Source organism: Geotrypetes seraphini, chromosome 15 (genome assembly GCF_902459505.1).
Source record: "Geotrypetes seraphini chromosome 15, aGeoSer1.1, whole genome shotgun sequence".
Lineage (NCBI taxonomy): Eukaryota > Metazoa > Chordata > Amphibia > Gymnophiona > Dermophiidae > Geotrypetes > Geotrypetes seraphini.
Window position 1 is genome coordinate 69,148,128 of NC_047098.1, and position 25,654 is coordinate 69,173,781.

Sequence of the window (25,654 nt, forward strand, 5' to 3'; positions counted from 1 at the left end):
CAAGTGTGGATCTGTCATGGAAATTTCTGCTGGCACCTGCTGCACTTCTTGAACCCTGTTAACAGCTGGGACATTAAGTTTGGAAAAACTGCCTCAGCCAAATCAAACGAGAGGCTAAGGCGAAAATGTAGGCCCCACCGTTAAAGCCCGAAGGCGAACGAGGAAAAAAGAAAAAAATGTTTTACCTTTTTTTTTTTTTTTACAAGAAAAAAGACGAAAAAAAGAATAACTGAATAAAAAAAGACAGAAAATATATGCGCAAATGGGAAGGCAAGGCAGAAAAAAGAACGAACATTCAATGATGCGACTCGCTCCAAAATTTCTGCTCCGCGGAAAACATTGAACTGAGGAGCTACTTGGGCGAGAAAGCACCCGCGCATGTGCGGTGCAGTGGGTTACGAACTTTCTAAAGTTCTTAAAGTGGCGATGCACTTGGGACCTTCCTTACCAGGGCTCCGTGTATGACATCACCCACATGTGAGAATACGCTTGTCCTGGGATAATCCCTGCTATTAGAACTCACCCCTAAGGTAAAACAATCTAAGTAAAGATATCCAGACTATTCTACTCCAATTCGACATATCTGCAGCATTTGATGTAGTAGACCACTCACTACTATTAATGAGGCTAAATAAACTGGGAGTTCAAGGAAAAGTATTGCAATGGTTCTCCCAACTCCTGAAAAATAGATTTTACAAAGTATGAAAGGATGAAAAAGAAAATCACAAAGTTGGAGGGCTACCTATGGGATCCATATCACCTCCACTCTCACCCTCTCTTTTCAATCTAAACATATGCATTCTAGGCAAAAGTTTCACCATTCCACATCTTCTCATATACATACGACATCTTTCTCCTTTGGGACTCCAGAAATACATTGGATAATAAGCTACAACATATAAAAAATACAATAGAATACCTACCTCAAACTAAAATCCAAGACTAAGATTCTCTGGTTCAAATATTTCAACTCATTACCTTGCACAGATATGGAACTAAGTTTAGGAGAGAAGCTAAAAAATAGAGAGAACGTCCAAAGTACTAGGAGTCATTCTTGTTTGAATGACATTCTGGTAACAGAGTATATATCCTTAGTTCACCCAAGTCAAACTAATCAGTGTTAGTGATATAGGGTGAGGGAGCCTCCAACGGATGTAGATGGAGGTTGTATGGCATTGATTAGGCATTGTAGAGTGTGCCAAGAAGTGGAGTGAACTTTTACTAAGTAGGAGTTTGAAAGCATTGGTTATCTAGGGCACTTTGGAGCCAGAGTTGTGAAAGACGTTAATGGTATAGTACAGTGCCTTTTCAACGATATATTGACTGTTTTGGATCATGCAACTTGGGAGGTTGAGGAAGAGGTTATACAGCGATCTTGCTTAGTGATCTGCATAGTTTTTTTCCAATGTGATCACTAAAAAGTTTGTCTCCCATGCAAGGGGAATTAGCAAGGTGGTCCTGAAGAGCGAGTTCCAAGCCTGATTCATAACAGCCACAGTTGTTGTCTCATTGCAATGGACAAGGCTGATTCCCTGCAAGTTACATCAAAAGCATCAAAGATTGATCATGACATGAATGTCCTGGTTTCAAGGAGATCATGTGAAGTTTGCTGAAAGTCAGGAAGCTGATCTACAGAAATGGAATGGTTCAAAATGAGACAGGAGTTGAACTAAGTGCTTAAAATAGAATGTCATATAGAAAGCATAGTTGAAGATGTGGCTAATAAGCATTGTATTTTAAAATAGTTTATGATCAACTTCTCCAAAGTATGACTTCCCATACTTGGAGGTGCAATAGCATATGATCTAGAGCTGGACGACCTCTTCAGAACAGATTCAACCAGAAGAGACTGAAGTTGCAATTATGGCCTACTAAGTCCAGGACTTGACTGTACCCTGTAAAAGGAATCCAATTTGGATGGAGTCACTAGTATATGCAGGGGAGTCTCCCAGTTTTTCAACATTAAGTCCCTTATGAAGTCATGGATTGGGAGTTTTAAACATTCCCTTGGGTTCAAAGGCAAAATTAATGAATTAATTGAATGTGCATATTTTCATGCTCTATTTACAATATTTGAAAAGCATGTCTAATAACATATTGCATAAAATCCGATGTGGGCACGTTTTGCCCTCAGGCTACCTCAGGGGTAAAAAGGTAAAGTTAAATTAAAAACAATCATGAGCTTTAAAAAATATACAAACAATAAAATCCAATTTCAAACAAATAATATAGCATCCAAAATGGATAAAACAATAAAAATACTTAAAATGAAAAAAACATGCAAATGTATAACAGAACGTAAAAGAAAGCGTCTGGTGCACATATGATAAAACCAATTCAAAAATACAGTGATGAAAAAATGAATCCATATTTATCAGTAGTGTGATGCCAACATACCAAATGTATCCTGTGTAATAATAAGCATAAGTTCAAGTTTCAAGTTTATTAAGTCTTGATGAATCGCCTATATAATTTGCTAGGCGATGTACAATAAAAATAACATGTATTAATAAATGAAACTAGTACAATGTTAAAAATGACATAAAAACAAATATGTTGTATAGAAAAGAAACATACTTATACAAACTAATAATAATAATATTATTGGCGTTACAAATTGTGTCCAACATGCCCAATAAGTGTCTGTATAGGTAAGTCATAAAACAGATAAGAACACACTCCCCCTTAACAGCAAAAATCTCTCACATAACCTATATTTTAGAAAAGTAGAGTGAAACAGAACATTTAGTACAATTAGAATTCTAATTGCTCTACTGAATAATTTAGAAATTTGTGGGAGGGGGAAGTAAAACTACTTAGAAAATCTTGATAGGCGATATATAAAAACCTAATAAACTTAAACTTAAGACGGAAAGAACTTGCTATTTGGGACTCAAAAGGATTCTCTCACCTATAAATTTGTTATGCTGGAGTAGATGTAGGGTCTGTATAATCTGTTTAAGAGGGCTGACAAAACTAAAACTGAAATCGACCCGTCCTGTCCCAGCCCCAGCAGAGCTTCCCTCCCCCCTTCATGACCAGACAGAGCCCCCACTTCCAGATCTCTCCTCCCTGCCTATGCTGACTCTGGGGAGACCTCATTTAGAATACTGTGCACAATTCTGGAGACTGAACCTTCAAAAAGATATAAACAGGAGGGAGAGTCGGTCCAGAAGGAGGCTACTATAATGGTCGGTGGGTCTACATCATAAGACATATGGAGAGAGACTCAAATATCTCAATATGTATACTTTAGAAGAAAGGCGGGAGAGGGGAGATATGATAGGTTTAAATGACTACAAGGCATAAATATGCATAAGGCCAGTCTCTTTCAATTGAAAGGAAACTCTGGAATGAGAGGGCATAGGATGAAGTTAAGAGGTTATAGGCTCAGGAGCAATCTAAGGAAATACTTTTTTACAGAGAGGGTGATAGATGCATGGAATAGTCTCCTGGTAGAGGTGGTAGAGAAAAAGACTGTCTGAATTCAGAAAAGCGTGGGACAGGCACTTGGGATCTTTTAGGGTTCTTACCTTGATAATAATCTTTCTTGTAGATGTGTCTAGTGGTCCTGAATACTAATTATGCATCTGAACCCGCAGGTTGCTTGCAGAATGCTGTCAATCATCTGGTCAGATCATCACCTCCTAAACTACTCCCTCAAAATACCGAAAACATGCCTGCAAAAAAAAAAAAAAAAGTAACATTCTCAACTACAAAACGAAGCAAAATCCCTGTAGAACGATTTTGATTAAAGATCACAAAACAACTCCAAACAGTAAATGATGATGTTGACAAAACCATCAATAGCTAGCAGGACCTTGCAAAAACTCTACTAGACAAGATTGCACCAATTAGAACCCGAAAACAGAGAAACAACCCCTAGTTCTCAGAATCACTAGGAACCTTGTAAACAAAAATTACAGAGACACTGGAGAAAAAAAAATCAGAATCAGGACGTTTACATCCCGTGGAGAAGAGAAGACAAACAATACAAAGGGACAGTTGACCTAGCCAAACAACAATACTATGAAAACCAATCGCCAAATCTAATAACTCATCTAAATGTTTTTTCAAAAGCATCAACATGCTAATAAGCATAACGGCCATATCAGGAGACCAAGCACATTACTTCTTCCAAAAAATTTAAAGATTGACAAACATTCAAGCGTTCTCTAGAGGAAAGTATAACCTTTCCTAAAGCTCCAGTCATGGTACATGGGCTTGACATGCCACTGAGGCTTGTGCACATTTGAAGAAGATGAAAGCTATGCCATTGGTAGTATCACTACCAGCAGGGCCTCCCAAGTTGGGGTTTCAGCGGAGAAGACAGACTAATGATGTACCACCTATCTGGGCATATGTTGGAGGCAGAGGATCACATTTGATGTGACAATGGTGACATCAAATTTATACTGTGCAGAAGAAAGGCCCGGCAATCTACTTCTGTATGCTGTCACATAAAACCTGATGAGACAAAGAATCGACATATAGTGCTGGAAGATGGTCCCTTCGGTCAGAAGGAACTCACCATACTACTAGGGAAGAGCATGACCGTCTCCCAGATTATGCCCAGTGTTTAAGAAGCTGCAGATCCAACAGCCATCAGGCTGTCCTGATGCTGATGTTGCTGGACAGAAAAGGGAGATTAGAAGCTGTAAAGATATTCTCACCATTGGAACATGGAATGTATGAAGTATGAATCAAGGAAAACTGGAAATTGTTAAAGATCAAATGGAAAAAAAAACAAAATTGATTTCATAGGGATCAGTGAGCTCAAATGGACAGGACAGGGCCATTTTTAAGCAGACGAGCATTGGATCTGCTACTCTGGTCATGAAACACAGGAAACATGGCGTGGCATTCATCCTCAATAATAAGCTTTCAAAGACGGTACTAAAGTACAATGTTATCAGTGATAGAGTTATGTCAATCCGTCTGCATGAAAAGTCATATGCACCAACAACAGACATAGAAGATGAGGATGTAGAATTATTCTATGAACAACTTCAAAATGTAATAGATCAAACACCAAAACAAGATCTATTGATCATTATGGGGGGACTTCAATACAAAAGTAGAAGTATCTGAAGATGCAGTGGTTGGAAAGCATGGCATAGGAGAAGGAAATGAAGCTGGTGATAACTTAGTACAGTTTTGCAAAACAAACCAACTATCAATCATGAATATGCATGTCCAACACCACAAATGTCACCAGTACACATGAACCTCTCCAAATGATATGTATCAAAATCAAATTGACTACATCTGCATAGGACAGAGATGGAAATCTGCAGTTTTGACTGCAAGGACTAAACCAGGAGCTGATTGTGGAAGTGACCATGAGCTTTTGATGTGTAAGATCAAGGTGATGATCATTAGAGACCTCCCAAAATATGACATTGAAAACATTCCATCAGACTATTGGATAAACTAAACAGGTTTGTCTTGCTTGATATAGGAGATAGAGAGCCTATAGAGTTATGGAATGACATAAAAACTGTAATTAGTGATGAAGCTAAAAAAACCAAAAACAAAAAAAACCCACATTCCAGAAGAAAAAGAAAGCCAAGAAATCACTTTGGATCTCAGAAGAAATCAGAAAAATAGCAGAAGAAAGAAAAAAAGCAAAATTATCCGGTGATTAAAAAAAAAAGTATCACAAATGACTGAGTGTTTCAATATCAAGTTTCGGCAAGACAAAGAGCAATTATCTCAAGGATATTGTCAGAAAATTGAAATCAGAACATGTAAATGGAAAAATCAGATTTCGCTTTTCAGCAGATTAAGAGATTGAGGCAGAAATTCCAACCTTGACTGAGGATGCTTAAAGATGCCAATGGAATGATATTGAATGATCCATTAAAGAGATGGAAAAAAATATATGGAAAATGTATACAAACAAGGCAATGAGGATAACATTGGGAAGAAAATTGAACTAGAATCTGAAGCCGAGGAAGAATCAGATATATTAAAAGAAGTCATAGCAGTGATTAAAAAGTTTTATCGAAAAACAAGTCACTGGTATTGATGGTATTCCAAATGCTCAGAAGGTGCTATCATGGCCCTCGCGCAACTAGTGTCAACAGATTTGGAAGTAAAAAAACATGGCCAACCAATTGGAGATCACTGTTCATACCTGTACCAAAGAAAAGTGACGCCAAGGACTGTAACAACTACAGAATTGCATTAATTCCACACGTCAGCAAAATATTGCTGAAAGTAATACAACAAAGGCTCCAATCATACTTTGAGCAAAAACTACCAGAAGTTCAGGCTGGTTTCAGAAAAGGTCAAAGAACAAGAGACATTATTGCCAATATTAGAGAAGATGGTCACACCATCAGAAGAGAGAGATCACTGGAGTAGGATATCATGTTTGGGAAGATTGAAAGAACCAGGCAAAGCGGGCAACTTGCAATCAGATGGCTGGACACGCTGAAAACAACCATGGGGAAGACGCTGAGGACCTTTCCAGACTAGCACAAAACTGATTTCTTTTTAGATCTGCAATTCATCAAGTCGCTAGGACTTGAGTACGAGTCGATGGCACCTAACAACAACAGTGCTCACAATTAGACTCTACCCCTTCATCCCTCCTTATATGTACTTTCCAAACGTATCTGTCATGTCTGTGAACTTATTTTGTGACTGTCTTCTTGTTACCCATTCTGAGCTTTCTGGGAGGATAGGATAAAAATCAAAATAAATAAATAAATAAATGTTTCAAATGATGGAACCTGCTGATAGAAGCTGGAAAGAATTCAAAACTGTCACACAAAAAGAAGCCCAAACCTGGATAAAAATTTGGCTATTCAAAAAACACTGTCATCTAGATGTCTGCCCAGCAAAATTTCTAAACACACCCCCCTTCTGACTTTATTACAATGGATAACAAAATTTATAAACACTTGCTTAGAACAAGGCATATATCCCAGATCACTTTCAAAAATTGCTCTAACCCCATATCCAAAGCCTCAAATCTCAACCTAACTAAAGTAGAAAATTTTAGACTGGTTGCAGGAATACCATGGTCTGCAAAACTATTGGAATTCTGCATCGGCACACAACTAATTCAATACATAGAAGTAGTGGATGCATAACACGACTCACAATATGGATTTAAGACCGATGCACAGCACAGAATCCCTGCTACTGGAACTAGCATCAAAGGTGGAACACTATCACAGTAAAGGAATACAATCAATTCTCTTTCAATTTGACATTTCAGCAGCGTTCAGTGCAGTAGACCATTCCCTTCTACTAAATTTGCAGGTTTGAAGCAGCAGGGAGTTTTAGAAAATAAATTGCTAAAAATCCAAGATGGGCACTGTCACAAAATTTGTGCAAAAATCGTGATATTTTTCACATTTCTCAAACATTAAAAATGGTGAAATTTTAGGATTTTTCAGGAGGGGAACACTCAGAAACTCAAAAACCCAGTTTTCAAACCTCCCCTGAGGTCTTTCACAGGCTGTCAGCCTGATTGTACTCACTGTGGCCTGAGAGGATCAGTTAGAAGTGCTGCAAACCTGCATTCAGCTCTCTCACAATAACTGGATGAGAATAATCATTGCCACAATGCTGAGAAAGCTGCTAAAAAGCTGATCTTTGGGCTGCCAGTCGGACCATACTTCCACCCTTGTGGATCATTGGATGTACACCAGAACGGGCGGAGGTGCAACTACGCAGCTGGCACCCTGTGAGATACCGCTGAGTCTTCTAAGGGTGCCTAACAGCCTGCGCTCGACCCCTGATTAACAGAAAATGAGACTACCTCAGGGACAGCCCTGAGCTTCGGAGAAAACTATGCAGGCTGGTCAACAGGTACCCAGAGGGATTGGCCTGTCAGCCACAGACCGAAGTCTGTGAATTCTCAAGCAGGCAGAGCTTTAAAATCACTCCAAGCACTAAATTCCCTGAAAAGGGGACAAAATAACATTGAATTAAAACAATAAAATGGGGAGAGCAGAACACACACAACTGCATCCATGCGTGCAGAAGAAAAAAACTGTAGAGGGCGCTAAATTGAATAGTGAAGTACTATAGAAGCAGAGTGAAAAATCCAGAATGGATTCCTTCTGCAGCTATGCAACTAAAGGGAAATAACACTACTGTCTAGAACAGGGCTGCCCAAGTCTGGTCCTCGAGATCTACTGGCAGGCCAGGTTTTCAGGATATCCACAATGAATATGCATGAGAGATTTGCCTGCACTACCTTCTTGGTATGCAAATCTCTCTCATGCATGTTCATTGTGGATATCCTGAAAACATGGCCTGCCAGTAGATACTCGAGGACCGGACTTGGGCAGCCCTGGTCTAGAATGTCTCATCTATTGCAATGGAAAAGAGTTTTAGACAGCAGAAACCTTCAACTCCCCCCACCTGATTTTACCCATAGGCTATATTAGCCTTACCCACTTCACTGTGCCATGCTTACCTGCTTGCTTCAGCTTAGGAATGCAGCTGGAACAAATAGAGAACTTTGCCTCATAGGTTCACTGGATGAACTTGGTCTTTGGGCTGCCAGTCAGACTAAGGTCGGACTGAGTTTCAACTCCAAGAAAGCCTTGTGCTGCAATGTGGGAAAGAAGCAAGCTGGGATGGAGCCAAATTGCCTGTGCTTAAGCTCCTGATAAATCAGAGTTGCGAGCAGCTATGCAGGGGATGGACCCTGAGTTCAAAAAATCCAAAAGCAGGCTGGCTAGCTAGGTGTTTCTGAGGGCTGATCCTGCTAGTAGCAGACTTCCACAGAGCAAGTCTGCATCTTATTCCATGCAACTACAGATCAGAGTAGAAACACTTCTTAGCAATTTGCTTGCAGAAAAAAACTGAGGGGGCAGAAACAGCTCCCTGGGAAGAAGAGATGGAGTTCAAAAGATAATTGACAGCAGTCTACAAGCAACTTGAAGATTCAGATGCATAACCCTAGCGTTCAAGACCACTAGACACGTTGCACTAGAATGGATGCTGTGGATGGACAGACTGGATGAGCCATTTGTCTTTCATCTGCCGTCATGTTTCTATGCTACTAGACATACGCAGTGCTGTACACTAAACATGTAAGAAACTGTTTCTGCTCGTCAAAACTTACAATCTAATCAAAACAAACATGGGATTATGGATCTGCTTATGGTGAGAATAAATAAAACAGACAGGGATTCTCTACAAGTGAATGAAAGATTAGGTTTTTACCTGAATAATCTTTTTAATGATAATCTTCTCAGGAGTCATTCCCACAAACCGGGTTTTGCAGAAGTGTGTTACTACAAATTTCAGCACCTCCCATATTGCCAGTGGAGTGGAGTGCCTCCTTCAGTTTGTTCCAAAGCAAACAATCTCCACTGGAATAAAATACAAAAATAGAGGGTTATGGGGCACTTCACCGCAGACATCACAAAATTCTGTTCTGCTTTGTAACTTAGAAAAAAAGAACAATTATCAACAGGAATTTATAACATAGTAGCAACAGTAAACCAACCTGCTGTGTGCTACAAGCACTAACATCAAAGGAGCCATGTTTGTCATATGGCTGACAGAAGAACTCCAAGCCTGGAATCTAGAAATGTCAGAGGCAGAAAGCAGACAAAACAGGATATACTGAGGGCAGGCTGTATGGACTCCTGAGATGAACAGAAAAAAAGATTGTCCAGGTAAGAAGCTAATCTTTCATTCAGGAGTTCATACGTTAAGTGACATACCAAAGCAATGGCTGATGTCTAGGGTGGGACAGAACAGCCTGTTCGCAAGACTGAGGACCCATAGGTGGTGTCTCAAGCTCCCATGTCCACTCTGTAAAACTTTGTAAAGTATGAAGATTAGACCAAGTATCTGTGCTACAAATCTCTGCAGAAGGAACAACCCGAGACCCCACCCACAAAGATGCAACACTCTTTGTTGAGTGCGCCTTGAGAGAAACCTGCGGCTGCTTACCAAAGGTGATGAATGCCAACAAAATGGCCATGTGAATCCATCTTGCTATAGGGGCCTTGAATACTGGTCTGCCACACCTGGACTGGCTGGTTAGCATAAACAGATGGTCGGAAAGACAAAAGTCATTGGTCTTTTCCAAGTAGTTAAGTAAAACTCTTCACACATTCAGTTTCTTCAATATCCTATCCTGCTTGTCCAAACCTGTTGAAAAGCAGGCAGATAAACCTCCTGGTTGATATGAAAATCAAATACAACTTTTAGAAGGAAGGAAGGAACAGCCCAGAGAGCTACACTCGCCTCCATGATCTAGAGAAAGGGCTTTTTACAAGAGAAAACTTGCAATTCCGAGATGTCTTGCCGAGACGACCACCACCAGAAACACTGTCTTGACCAAGAGATCTATGAGGGATGAGTCTTTGTGTGGCTCAAATGGGGCTTTAGTGAATCCCTTTAGAATGGTGCTAAGATTCCATGATGGTAAAGGGTGCCTTAGCAAAGGCCTTAACTGGAGTGCACCTCTTGGGAATCTTGGTCACATCTAGGTGAGCTGTCAGCAAAACTTTACCGCAATTTGCCTGGAAGCATGAAAGGCCTGCTACTTGCACCTTGAGGGAAACTATTGCAAGACCTTTTTAAGACCAGCGTACAGAAAAGTAAGGAAAAGCTCAGAGTGGTTCCACCCAGTTTCTTTCACATCACTGTTGAAAAACCTTCAAAGCTTTGGCTTCCATAGTAGAAGGCTGCCATAGTAGAAGGCTTCTTAGCCTGGAGTAGAATGGCAATAACCACATCTGAATATCCCTTGAAGTTAGGGCTGTGCCATGCTGTATGACCAAAGCACTCTGGATTCTCCATGGGGACTAGCCCCTGACTGAGAAGCCCATGATTAAGAAGGAGCTTGAGGCTCCTGTCCTGCTAAAGACATACAAGATCTGCATACCATGGTGGGCAAGGCCAGTCATGAGTCTTGAATGAGTCACAATCATGCAAATGATCTATCCCACCATGGGCCAAGGTGGGAAGACATAAAGGAGTACTTGGCTGGGCCAGGTCTGAACAAACATGTCCAACCCTAAGCTGCCCTGGTTCTTCACTTCAACTGAAGAAATGCTTCACTTTTGAGGTTTTGGCAAAAGCTATCAAATCCATTACTGGGCTGCCTCAGTGACACATAATGAGATCAAACATCCTTTGGGATAGAGACTATTCCCCTGGGTCCAGGAACTGCTGACTGAGAAAGTCAGCCTGAATATTTTCCACTCCAGCCACGTGGGCAGCGGAGCCTGCAGATGGACTTCCACCCACCGGAAGAGTATATGAGCTTCCAGATGTAAGAGAGCGCTTCTAATGCCTCCTTGTCTGTTCACATATGCTACTGCTGTGGCATTGTTGGAGAACACTCTTAGTGTCTTTCTCTCTAGGACCTTTTATTATAATAATAATCAGTTTATATACCACAAGGCCGTAAAGTTCTATGCGGTTTACAATAGTTAAAAAAAAACCCCCAATGAAAGAAGTTGAATAGAACTAAAAAAGTTAAAAGCCAATAATTAGAGACACTAAAATGATCAAAATAGCGCATAATAAAATTTTTACGAATTAGCTGCCTATATACTTCGAAAACAGATATGTTTTTAGTCTCCTAAATTCCCCATAAGTGTCAGTAAGCAAAAGCAATTGTTCTAAATCCTTACCCCAGAACGCTGCTTGATATGAAAAAAGATTTTGATGATGTTTAAGTTTACATCCTCTAACAGGCGGAAAAACAAAATTCAGATGCGAGTTTCTCTTATGTCTGTTGGTTGCAAAAGAGAAAAGCTCAATTATATATTTGGGAGTTAAACCAAACAAAGCCTTAAAACAGAAGCAACCAAAGTTAAATTTCACCTGCGCCTCCATTGGCAGCCAATGCAGTACTCGATAGGAGGGTGTTAAGTGATCAGATTTCTTCAATCTAAAAATCAGCCTGACCTCCACATTTTGTACTATTCGCAATTGTTGCATATTCTTCTGGGAAATTGCCAAATAGGCAATATTGCAGTAATCAAGCTGGCTTAGTATAAGAGACTGCACCAAAACTCTAAATGATGAAATATCAAAATTCGCCCTAATGGACTGAAGCTTCCAAAGAGTAAAGAAACCCTTTCTCTGAGCTGTCAACGCAAGTTGAATGGCTTGGAGATCCAGACAGTTTATGGACCACCCCTTCTGATGGTGAGTCCACTGGCCTGAATCAAGCAGTCCCTGCAATAGGCTCCCCAGTTGAATAGGCTGGAATCAGTCATGAGAGTTGCTCACTCCATGATTCGAACAGGCATGCCCTTCAACAAGGAGTCAGTCTCCTTGAAGCCACCAGTGTAAGCAGTTCCTTGCTGTCCCTGTCCATGGGAGCTGCATCTGAAAAGGAAGATACTAAAGGGACCATCGATACAGAAGAGCATCCTGGAGAGGCCACATTTGTGCCCTGGTCCGGGCAGGCTGCCATGGAACGTAACACCAAGCAGTAGGGATTGGCATCGCTAAGAGATCCAAGATTTGTCGCTTAAGTTTCTGTTTTGTGTGGCTCGGGAAGAAAAACACAGCCCTGAGCTTTGTCAAAATGAATACCCAGATACTCTAAATGTTGGGTCGGTTCTAGATGGCTCTTCTTGAAGTTGACTATGACATTCATATATATATTCTTAATGGAAAACCAAGAACCCCCCCCCCCCCCACCCCAAATCCACATGTGTATTAAAATTGGGAAAAGTGTAACTTATTCATTACTATAATTTAATAATGGTCCCCACACATCCTTAAAATTTATTATAACCTTTTTGAACTGCCAACGCACTTTCCATTTTATACACATGACAAACTGAATTCCACCAAAAACAATAATTCAGTCTTCTACAGTCCTTCCAATTATATGTTATTTGTTGGATGGCAACTCCTGTCAATATCATCAAAAGCTTGTTTTTATTAGCAGGTATTTGACATTTAGTTCTCATAGACATGCCAAATAAAATTGTGTCATATGACAATGCTAAATGATTCTCTAACAGGCAATTTATTTGATTCCAAATAGACTCCCAAAAAGCCTTAATGAATGGACAATAAAACAATAAATGATCTAAAGTTCCAGATTATTTTTAGGTGGTATATATTAGTTATATATGAATTTGGGAGGGGTGGGGGTTAAATCTTATTGGTGTATGATATTGAAGATTTTTCAAGTGATGTTGTATTATAATTGTTTGATATTTACTGTACATAAGAACATAAGAAATGCCTCTGCTGGGTCAGACCCGAGGTCCATCATGCCCAGCAGTCCACTCACGCGGTGGCCCAACAGGTCCAGGGCCTGTGTACACTTGATGTAAGTTATAAAATGAAAAAAAGAAAAAAAAAAAAAAAAAAAAAGTTGACTAGCTAGCCTAACTGCTGAGGTAGATCCAATACCTGTCACACTGCTTGCTTGCACTCCAATTTGGGACTGAGCTCTGATGAGCCAGTCATCCTGATGGGGTGTATTTATGCGATTCTTTGCCCCTGCTTGAAAATTTATGTTGGGCATACTTTCCGTCAGTTTAAGACAAGGACTTATTGAACACAGATCATGTTTGAATACCCGGCGTTTGGAGGAACCGCTGGTGATGCATTGTTTAGAAGCACATCATGATTTTGGAGCCCTGCGATGTATTGTGATTGAACATATTGCGCTCCCGGTTCGACGGGGAGATTGGAGACGGCTCCTGTGGCAAAAGGAGCAAAGATGGATTTATCAGCTACAATCAGTCCATCCTGAGGATTTAAATGCCCGAATAGAATGGTCCGTCTTCTTTTGATTTTGAGTGTTTTTTGATTGGTGGCTGCATGTGGAGGGGCAGAGCTTTTGGCCTTTTTAAGAGCCGGGGTGAAGAGTCTCTCTGCGCCAGTTTTGATCGATGAAGTGGTAAGGATGTTTGAGGAGTATGGTGGGTCTGGAATATCTGGATGTGAAGCAAAGATATGAACACCCCTGACGCAGCGATTTGATGCGAAACGGAGGATTCCCTGATGGGTGTAAGGACTGCCTGGCCTGGATTTGGAGGCCATTAGCAGCTAAGTTATTTTTCTTGCTTTTGCTGAGGATGTTATGAGCTGGACTATACTGCCTTTTGTTACATTCACCCACTGACTTTCATCTGTATTAGGCGTGCTGTTTGATACCACCTGGCAGGCTACTTTAGTTGCCTTGTTTTCTTGGACTAATTTTTCAGCATTTACACATAAACAGCTTTTGTAGGAGTGGAGTTTTTTTGGCCAGATGAAGCTGAACTGAGGCCTTTTTCTCCAATTCTTTTCTTTTTCCCTTTCTCTTTGGGGAGTGTGAATGTTGTTGGTTGTAAGGCCTTGTAGTGTTGCTGGGTGTGTGTATCGTTTGTCCATGTGGGACTTGTTTTTGAGTGAATAAGGGGTGTATTTGGATCCCCATCTTTCAGAGTTAAGCCGCAACTACCACCATTACCTTGGTGAATGTGCATGGGGCTATTGCCAATCCAAATGGGAGAGCCACAAACTGGGAATATTCCTGAAGTACATGAAAACTCAGATATTTCCTGTGGCCCGGAAAGATGGGAATATGCAGATATGCTTCTGTCAGATCCAGAGAGGTGAGAAACTCCCCTGGGATCACTGCCACAATGACTGAACGGACTGTTTCCATGTAGAAATGTGGGATTCTTAGAAATGCACTGATGGCCTTGAGATCCAAGATGGGCCTCCAGTTTTCTGTGCCTTTCTTGGGCACAATGAAGTATCTGGAGCATCTGTCTGAGTCCGATTCGCTGTCAGGGACAGGTTCTATGGCCCAAATATCTAAGTCTTTGAAGTGTGGCTCAGACCTTGGCCTCTTTTGCTGGCTGGAGAATTGAGGAACAAATCTGCAGGATGATGATAAAACTCAAAATTGTGAACCACTCAGATGATGTCCAGCAACCCATTGGTCTGAGGGAAATTTTCTTCCACTCCCTCTGAAATGCTAAAGTGCGGAGATGTGCCTGCCAACTTGGTGTCACTGGGACTTTCTGGAGGGTGGATTGACATGAGACCCTGAAGACTGCTGGCATCTGGGGTTGCTAAATTGCTGTCTATAACCCTAGAAGGTTCTCTGGGCAGAGGAACTTGGGTTGTACTGGTGAGAATGGTGGAATGAAAATTATCTCTACTCCATCCTGGGGGTCAGTGCAGCTTGTTATCTGGCACAAACCTAGGGTGGCGATCCATCACACTGGCAACGAGATCATCTAGGCCCTTACTGAAAAGCATTTGCCCCTTAAAAGGCAGTCTGCTTATGTTTGCCTTGAATGCTGAGTCGCCCACTGTCTGCCCAGCCCACTGTCTGATCCACAGCATTCTGCAAGGAGAGACTGCATACGCCGATACCTTGTTCATGACCTTGATAAGGTCATATAGGGCGTCTGCCATATAATCCATCCCTGTTAGTACCAGCTGGGGGCAGACGTCCTCCTCTGCAGAGGGCTCCCATCCCAATCTGGTGTGACAGGCCCATGCAGCAAATGAAGTTGCCACTGCTGCTTTGATTCTCAGAGCTAGAGTTTCAAACTGTCTCTTCAAAACCATGTCCACCTTGCAATCTTGTGCATCTTTCAGCATCACACATCCCTCACTTGAGAGAGCCCTGTGCTTGGTGACCTGATCCACTGCAGAGTGCAGAAAGAAAAACTGAGGGGACATTACAACATTCCACTCCACTGGCAATGTGAGAGGTGTTGTGAGTAACAACACTTTTGCGAAACCTGGTTCGTGGGAATGAATTGATCACTCTAACATACAGGACTCCCAAATATATGAGCTTCCAGATGAAAGGGATGTGCTTCTAATGCATCCTTGTCTGTTCACATATGCTACTGCTGTGGCAGTGTCAGAGAACAACTCTTAGTGTATTCCGACAATGAGGATTCTTTAGTAGATGTAACTGAATAAGAGTTAGAGTTAGAGTGAAGATGTGGCCTAGTGGTTAGAACTGCTGCTTCAGCACCTGAGGTTGTGATTTTAATCCCATCCTGTTCCCTATAACTATGGGCAAGCCATTTAATCCCTCCTTTGTCCCAAGTACTACAGTTAGATTGAGAGTCTGCTAGGACAGCAAGGGAAAAATATTTAAGAGTATCCTATTACTATTCTGTATAGCATACATCTAGCAGCCATATAGAAATGATAAGTAGTAGTAGCAGTAGTAGGTTTAAAGGATCCTAAAAAAAGTGGGCTTTTTTAGCCTAAAGAACGAAGTCTATTCCAGGCATATAGGGCAGCAAATAGAAGGAATGGAGTCTGGAGTTGGCAGTAGAAGAGAAGGGTACAGATAAAGACTTACCCAATGAACAGAGTTCCTGCATTTTAGTGTGTATGTAGCAATATATAAAAGTAAAATGGCTTTAACAAAATTAGATTATGGGTAAAAGTACATGAGCATGTGTATTTTTGTTATATGCATTATTTTAGTTATTCAATTTTCTATATTGTTCTCCCAGGGGAGCTCATAACGATTTACATGGATTTATTCAGGTACTCAAGCATTTTTCCCCGTCTGTCCCAGTGGGTTCACAATCTGTCTAATGTACTTGAGGCAATGAGGGGATTAAGTGACTTGCCCAGAGTCACAAGGAGCAGTGTGAGTTTGAAGCCACATCCTCAGGGTGCTGAGGCTGGAGCTTTAACCACAGCGCCAAGGATATGATCAGTGCAGAATTTGCAAAGTTATGTACATGTGTTGATAAATGAAATATGTTAATTTATGTGTGGACATTTACATCTACTCAAGAGTAGGAGTACTGTCTGCATGCTAGTATTATATAATTACAAATCGGCATCCATGGGGCTCTTTTACTAAGCTGTGCTAGCAAATGGGCTTAGCACACCCTCATGTGGGACTCAATGTCGATGCGCTAACGGGCTACCATAGTAATGCCCACTTTCCACCCTCATCAGGGGGTTAGCTTGTGCAGATAGCAAACCTAATACAGGATGCTTTAGTGCATCAGGTTAGGCTATTAAAGCTGTGCCTAGTGTAGGTTAGTAAAAGGGTCCCTTTGTGTCCTTATAAAATAGGGTTAAATAGGTGTCTTACAGTCTAAAAAGCCCAGATGCACAAAGCTCCATCATCTCGGTAAAAAATACCAAGTTGGGAACAATTTACTTTTGCCGGGCTATGTTCAAACAAATAGAATGCAAATCATATGCAATGTTCAAAAAAGCATGGGATGAACACAGAGGATCTCTAATTCAGAAAATAATGATATATATTGAAGAACTAAGACCAAAAAACTGGGCAGACTTGCACAGTCTGTGTCCTGTATATGGCCATTCAGTTGAAAATGGCTAAGGAGGACTTTGACGACTCCAGTAGATGGAACCTAAGCTCAGTACTGGGCAGAGCCAGAAATATCTGGTTTCTGGCCCAGAAATATCTAAGCAAAGGGCAACTTAAATTAAATCATTAATTTATAGAGAGTGTATGGTTGGGCAGGCTGGATGGACCATTTGGGTATTTATCTGCTGTCCTTTACTATGTTATTTGTGAGGCGAAGTCCTGTAAAAGAGGGGAGGAAATATGCCTGGCACCTGCTCAAAAAAGCAAAGCACTAGGCACAGCTCATCTTCCTGCCTGCAGCTGCTGTTCTCCCCTTCTGCCCAAACTGGTTCAGCTGATTTGCAGCTTCCCCTGCCGGCTCCTGCTCCAGAACCACAATAAGCTAGACAGAGAGGGAGAACGGAAGCGGCAGGCTCTTTTTTTTTGGAGGGGAGGGCATAACTGTTGTGCAACTGTTACATGCTTGCAAAACACACGCACAACAGCTTTCAGAGCTCTAGAGCTGCCGGAAAATTTCCCCTGTAAAGAGGAAGGTAGGCATTCCATTTTGTGCATCACAAGAGATCATTAAAATACTAATGAGCTCTTTGTAATGTATTTGTATAGGGTTCTTGGCGGCTGCTGTGAGGATTGGTAACAATCCCCGAGAACCCTTCTGAACATAGGAAGGAGAGATTTTATGTCAGTGACTGCTTTAGTGAGTCTTACCAGAACGGAAAGCTTTTGAGCACTGGGGCCTAACTGGCTTAGGTACCCTGTTATTAAATTATCCTCCAAATGCGTCACAAAATATTTTAAATTATCTACACAAGAAAAGCTCTAAAAGTGAAAGAAATTCTGTGACCTGGACCACATACAACCTGGACCTGGACTATATACAACAAATACTCACATCTCTACAAGAAAAGGACGCCTTTCTCATTTGTCTTTTGAGCTCCTTCACTATACCTTAATGTTTTCCATTTAAAAAATGAAGATGCTCATTTTTACATCTATTTCTGTATACAAGGTTAGCCGTTTCCACTGTCCACACAATTAAAGGTTCTAACGATACCTCTGCTTAAAAGGTTCATGATATTTCTCAACAATGTCAAAATGCTGTAAATGCAAATTTATTTTTTTTTTAAATCTTTATTTGTTTTCATATCTTACAAGTGTGTAATATTCAATCAAAAATAAATTTTACAAATCACTTGACATTCTTACTTATAATCATCAAAGCATAAAAGAATCCCTCCCCACCCATTAATAATAAACCAGTTAAAACAAATATCATATATCCCAATCCCACCCTACTTATAACCATATGTAATAAAAAAAGGGGTGGTTAAGGTGTCTGATCATTAGAATATGTAATCAATGGCCCCCAAATCTATAAATGCAAATTAATGAAATGAATTTTTGACAACCTTAATGACCATAGATGTTTCTGTCTCAATTACAATCTACATGTACTGGGAATTTTTTGTGTTTTACAATTCATATTAGATAGCACTGATGGCACCCCAAGTAAGTAAAAGCATACTTTTTACAAAGAACTATCTGCTCTGTGAATGTCATAAAGATAAAAGCGTCCCAAAATACCATGTTTTCATATTCTGCTCCAATGGAGAAAATTTTGGCAAAATTTAAAAGGAAGGAATAACAATAGAGGACAACTAGATATCTGAATATAAAGAGTTACCTGTTTATGAGGACCCCTGAGTATGTGTGCCTTGGCCCCTTCACAAGCTGTCCTCATCGCTTCCAGCGAAGGTGTTCCCAACAGGTCTGTGATTAAATCCAGCTGCAGAAGGAAACAGAATGTACATACTGAAAAGACTATGTCAGCCTCACAATATAAGAAAACCCCCAAAACAAAACCATTTCTGAATATATGAATGAGGGTGCAATATGGAGGCTAGGAATGGAAATGAGGGAGGGATACAGGAAAGGAGGCAATGTTTCCCATCAAAAATTTGGAAGGAAAAAAATCAATCAAGAATTACAAACACAAATCAGGAAAACAATCAAGAGGAGCAAGATTAAGAGTAAACCCAAGCTCTGTGGCTAGAAGCAGAGCTAGGCTCTGAGTTTATGTTAGGTTGACTCCAGGCAAACAAAAAGAAACCTGGAGAAGGGAAAGTGGAATTAGGGGACAAACCGCAGCCTGAGAGAGGTTGGAACCGAAGTAGGGTAGAGAAGAAGTTGTAATCCCTTCATGGCACAGTTCTGACTCCAGGAGAGCCAGATGAATTGTTAATAGAACTGCAGAGTATTTAAAGGTCTAAAGCCCCATGAACCTAGGAGATGCCACTAAGGCAGGGTCACTCCTGCCCTATGGACTATCATGGAATGGCTGGTGGGCTCCTGGGGCAAGGGGATCCCCCTCAATTAGAATCTCCAGAACACTGGATGAGTTGGACATGATTGTTGGCAGTTCATCAGGAGCTTTGTAGCACATGTCAGTCTCTGCAGGGTGGATCTGATTTAGATCAAATTGATTAAATCACTAATCAGAAATACTTGATTTAAATCGTGGTTTTCCAACGAAAGACTCATTCTTGCTGGCATAATCTTAATATTTACAATCAGATGAAGGTTTCATTTTTTGAAAAATAACTTTTTAGATTAGTTTTACAGTTATATCAAAAATTTACTGATTTGGCTATACTATTTGAAATAGATAAATAATGATAAAATTATTGCAAGGTGATCTATCTCCAGTTTAATAGGTTAATGATTCATATTTAGACTAGAGGTGTCCAATTCGAATCAATTCACCAATTCACTTCAGGTGAATCATTCATAAGAATATAAGAATTGCCGCTGCTGGGTCAGACCAGTGGTCCATCGTGCCCAGCAGTCCGCTCAAGCGGCATCCCTCTGGTCAAAGACCAGCGCCCTAACTGAGATTAGCCCTACCAGCGCATGTTCTAGTTCAGGAGGAACTTGTTAACTTTGTCTTGAATTCAAATTGATTTGTTTCCAGAAAAAAATGGACTCACCAATTCCTGAGCGATGGCACCAGCCCCCTTGCTGCTGATCTATTTTGCAGATGCCTGTTAGGGATTTCCTTCTGCCGGAGTCATTCAATCTAATGTAACTTCCTGTTTTGCAAAACAGGAAGTTACATCAGAAGAAAGGACTTTGGTAAAGAGAATGCCTGAGTGAGTCCACATCTTCCTGGCTTCTTCTCTTTTGCCTTTTATTTTTTTTACTGGTTAGCTCTTTCAGCGCACTCCTTCACAGAATCGATCCTGTCACCCTTCTTCCCCCAACAGTGTTTATCTAATCCCCCCTCCCCAATCTACCTTTAATTTGATGCAAAAGTTGTTGCCGAGTGGCAGTAGTGAATGTGATTCACAGAGCTACCCTGCCATTAGTGCGTGCGTCTTCTCTCCATTGCAGCCGCCCCAATGGAAACAGGAAGTTGTCACTAAGGGTGGGCCACAGTGGAGAGAAGACACCAGGAGTGGTGGCAGGAGAGCTCTAGGGATTGATAGATTCACAACCGCCACCGGCAACAAATTTTACAACAAAATAAAGGTAGATGTAAAGGGGGAGAGGGAGAGATGGACTTGGGGGAAATGATAGAGAGGGGCGATGGGCCTTAGTGGAGAGGGAGAGATGGACCTGGGGGAGAAGGGCAAATGGGGAGAGGGAGATATGAACAACGTAGAGATAGGAGAGGGACCCAACAGCTGAAGGCAGTCTGCTGACACCTGAATTCATATCAAGCTACAACATTTAGCAATTAAAGGGATTAGGATAGTGTATCGCAAACTGTGTGCCTCCTGAGATTTCAGGTGTGCCAAAGCACACTGGGGAGGAGGGGAGAAGACAGCACAGGCACATCCTGTAAGCAATCAGCCGACACCAGTGCCTCTCCTCTCCAGCCCTCTTCCCTGCTGGCATTACCCCATGTTTCTAACTAATTTTAAAGCTATGTTATAGATTGGATGTTCCTATTTTTGACATGATATTGCCTTGGCTAAATAAAATGTTTAAATTTAAAAAGCTGTCATTGAATTGAATCAAAATATTTTTCCTTGAATTGGGCAGCATTAATTTAGACAACTTTTCTGCTGTACTTTATTGAAAGGAGAAAAATAATCATCACCTTTAACATTTAAATAGTTTTATTTAACCAAAACAATAACATTATAGCATATGTATTCTTGTATTTGCTTAAATACCCATAACAACTGATGTGGTTAAACAAAATATCTTTTTAAAAAACGTAGACTATCAGCCAAGTCCACACATGAAAAACTAAAACACTATCTTCTGTAGCTCACTCATCTTCACCTTCTTGTTCATAATCTGGAAAAGAAAAACAAGTTTTCTTGCTTTATCGGGTCCCAAACAATTTCTCAGTTTGGAATGAGTGTGCCAGCCAAAGAAGCTACTGATGTTAAAAGTGAAATCATTACTTCCAGTCTCTAAATCCAAGTGCTTACTAAGTGACCTTCACCAGTTCACTGATGTGATTTTCTTTAAAACATCATTGGCGAACATATATTTCTTGAATGGTTCCCCCTTAGCTCTGAAGTTTATTATAGATGGCGTTACAGATGCCTTTTCTGCACTGATGACTGCTAAGCGATACAGATGTATATATTTGATTCCACCAGAAAAGGTATCTACTATTACCTGTAGCATGAATACACTTATTTTTTTATACCCCTAAAAATTCCCTAATTAACAAGAAAATGAACACCTTAAAGACTCAGGTCATGGGAAGCAGAAACAAGGTGATCTAACAGCAGATACATGTTTTTTGCCAGTGGGTATTACAAGGTCAAGAGCATTTTTGACTGGGGGATAGCAGTGGGAGACAAAACCTTTCAATTTGTGTCACTTGCTCAAATCTACTTCTGGTCGGCAGTGAGCTACTCATATTACTAGTTGAAAACGGCTTAGCAGTAAAAAAAATAAGTTTATATTACTTTTTTTTTTTTAATTCTTTATTCATTTTTAAACTTTCATCAAGTGTACAGAATTCATAATAAACACTATATTAATTAGAGCACTTATCATTGTATCTTATAAATATAAATGCAACCCTCCCTCCACCCTCCCTCTAAGCCCATTATTCATTATAAGATCATAAACCCTCCCATTAAACCCTTCCCCTCTTTCAACACTAAGTGGTGTATAATTAATAGAAAAATGGCATTTAATCATGACAAAAAGTTTATATTACTGTTGTTTGTAGATACACAGAAGAGCTCAGTTTCCAATCCTGTTAATCTGATACCTTACCTTCATATTAAAATATTTACCTTTAAATCATCTGCAATAATGGTAGCTAACATATTTTATATAAGGCAAGAAAAAAGCCTCTCAGAGGAGGCAGTAAAGGCAAGGACAATATCTGGATTCAAGGAAGTAGAGAATAAGACCAGAGGATCTGCTCCCTCTACACTAAGCAGGAGTCCTCAAACTGCATTGCTGCCAGTGGGGAGTGGTGCTTCAATACTGTGTTTGCAATCTCTAGGGACATTAAGATTCCCTGGAGTCCTGCACAGCTTGCCTGTCCCTCGCTACTGAAAATGTGATAGTGAAGCAGCATTCCTGACTCAGCTTAGAGGGAACAGTGCTATAAAGGGATGGAGGAGAAGATCAGTTGTTAGATCGGCAGATCATACAATCTTTTTAACATTTTTATAGCACTGATAGATATACACAGCGCTGTGCTGTCATATTTTGTTTCTACTATGAGGATAATTTTCTAGTTTTATCCAGGTAACTTAAGTTACTCAAGTAAAATCCTTGCTTAAAAATTCCATTCCTTCACAGGAAAACTTTTCCCTTTGAAAATCTACTTGTTTCAAGTTCAAGTTTATTAAAAATTTGATATACCACCTTATCTATTTCAAGGTGGTTATACATTTTAAAATAGGGTAAAAAACAAATAATACAATTATACATAACTTTAACAAAATAAACATACACGATTAGACAAACGTGTACGAGTAGAAAAAAGGGGAGAACTACAATGATTAAAGAAAAGTAAGCTATAAAGGTATAATCATAGTAACATACTAGATGAAGGCAGATAAAAACCTGTATGGTCCATCCAGCCTAATACGATAAACTGATAGCATAAGATGCAATATAAAATATATATTCTTGATCTGTCCTCACCATTTTCAGGACAGACTGTAGAAAATCTACCCAGCATTGCACATATTTCCCAATTACTGGAGTTGCCATCGAAGCCCACTCCAGCCCATCCAGATCTGTAAGCAGATGCAAGCCCTATGCAGATTCTAAACATTACCCCCTTTATGGCCTTATCATCTGATGTCTCCTTCATTCATTTAAACACTGAAATGATATTTATACCTGTTGGATGGGACTTTGTGCCTGAAACAGTATTCTTCGCCCAAGTAATTCTGCAAAGATACAGCCTACAGACCAGATGTCAATGGCATTGCTGTAGTGACGGCTGCCCATCAAGATTTCTGGAGCTCGATAATACTGAGTGACAACTTCCTGAGTCATGTGACGGGATTCATCAGGTTCCTCTACCCTGGCCAATCCAAAATCACAAATCTAAACAAAGGAAAATAAAAATATTAAATTAAAACATGCAATCCATACAAAGAATACTGCACAAAGTAATTTAGAGGTGTAGTTATCAATGAGGGCTAGAGTTAAGATGTGTTATTTTAGAGTTATCATTTATTAATAACTAAGTCTCATTGCATAAAATTGCATAAAGTTTGTGGTTTAAAAAACATGTCTTAATGGTAGACCAGGTTGATAACCCCTTATTCTGTAACAAAACTAAAATACTCAGGTTTAAGCATATGCTAATGCATAAAAGCCTAACCAGAACAGACTGAGTTTTAGAATTTTATGTAGAAAGAGGATTGGTTTTGTGGCAGGATCAATAATTATGGAATATTATGTTCTTACCTTTGGTAATCTTCTTTCTGTTAGTCCCTAACGGAGTCAATATGACAGGTGTTTTATCCCAACCCGGGAACCGGATCTTGCAGAAAACCACACATTTTTCCTCTGCCCCTCTCACATGGCTGAGGAAAACAGAGCCCCGAACAGTTCCATCCAAAAGCTAACGAATACCACTGGAACAAATCACAAACACAAAAGGAGGGGGCACGGGGAACTTCCCTACCACACGACATTCTGTTCTGCAATATATAAGAAAACAATTATTGAACAGGCAACAACATGGAACCAGCCTACTACATGCAACGAGCACCAACTGGAACAAAGCCAGTGATAAAGATATGTACTCACAGGCACAGAACGATTCCCCACAGGACCTGTCTGCTGGCTGGAAGATACTTAGGCCTGAAAAGAGAAACATCCAAAGCAGAAAAAGGCAGGCGATACAGAGAAACAGAGTAGAAAGATGTTGGGCTGGATAGCACAGTTACTTACCTTAACAGGTGTTACCTGGAGACAGCAAACAGCATATTCTCACATATGGATGATGTCATCCATGGAGCCTGGTATAGACAGTATGAAGAGTGAACTGTCACTTTAAGTTTTAAGAAACTTTGCGACTTCCTGCTTGCCCGCTGAGGCTCACGGCACCTCAGTTCCGTTAGCAAGCTAAGAAGCCAACCAGGGGAGGTGGGAGGGTTGTGAGAATATCTGCCTCCTGTCTCCAGATAACACCCGTTACGGTAAGTAACTGTGCTTTATCCTAGGACAAGCAGGCAGCATATTCTCACATATGGGACTCCTTAGCTTACTACAGATGGATAGTTGGCCTTTAAGAAAATAAACTTTGTAAAACTGCTTGACCAAAGCACCCGTCACATCTGGAATACGAGTCCAGACAGTAGGGAGACATGACCGTGTGAACTAAGGACCAAGTTGCTGCTCTGCAGATTTCATCAGCGGGAGTGGAACGCAAGAATACAACTGAAGCTGCCATAGCTCGGACTTTATGTGCTGTTACATGCCCCCCGAGCTGCAGCCCAGGCTGGAAAGTGGTATGCTCAGGCTGAGCATAGCAGAAGGAAATACAGGCCACAAGCCATGTGGAAATAGTTCTTTTGGTTACTGGGCGGCCCAATCTGTTGGGATCAAATGAGATGAACATTTGAGGAGATGTCCTGAAAGACTGAGTCCTTTGTAAGTAATAAGCTAATGCTTGTTTGAGTCCAAGGTATGAAGAGCTGCTTCTCCAGGGTCCTAGGATAATGACTCTGACAGGTATTAACAAAATGAAAATTACCAGAAGTAAAAACCTAATCTTCCATTCTGTTATGTCCCCTCCAGAGTCAATAAGGCAGTTGATGTACCAAAGCAAAGGTAATATCTAGGGTGGGACAGAAGAGCCTGCCCGCAAAGGCCCTAAAAGCATTTCAAACCATGCCGCTACATCCACTCTGTAAAACC

The 25,654-nt window shown here is 40.6% G+C and overlaps 1 protein-coding gene across 5 annotated transcripts in view; it reads right to left on the reverse strand.

Moving 5' to 3' along the window:
- Positions 1 to 25,654, reverse strand: part of NLK (nemo like kinase) — a 157,508-nt gene that overhangs the window by 34,283 nt on the left and 97,571 nt on the right. For all 5 annotated transcript variants that reach the window (XM_033921619.1, XM_033921622.1, XM_033921623.1 and 2 more), the window contains exons 6-7: positions 23,621 to 23,830; positions 18,972 to 19,073 (exon numbers count right to left, since the gene is read on the reverse strand). In XM_033921619.1, coding sequence (XP_033777510.1) covers positions 18,972 to 19,073; positions 23,621 to 23,830 — 312 coding nt within the window. The remainder of the gene's footprint in view (positions 1 to 18,971; positions 19,074 to 23,620; positions 23,831 to 25,654) is intronic.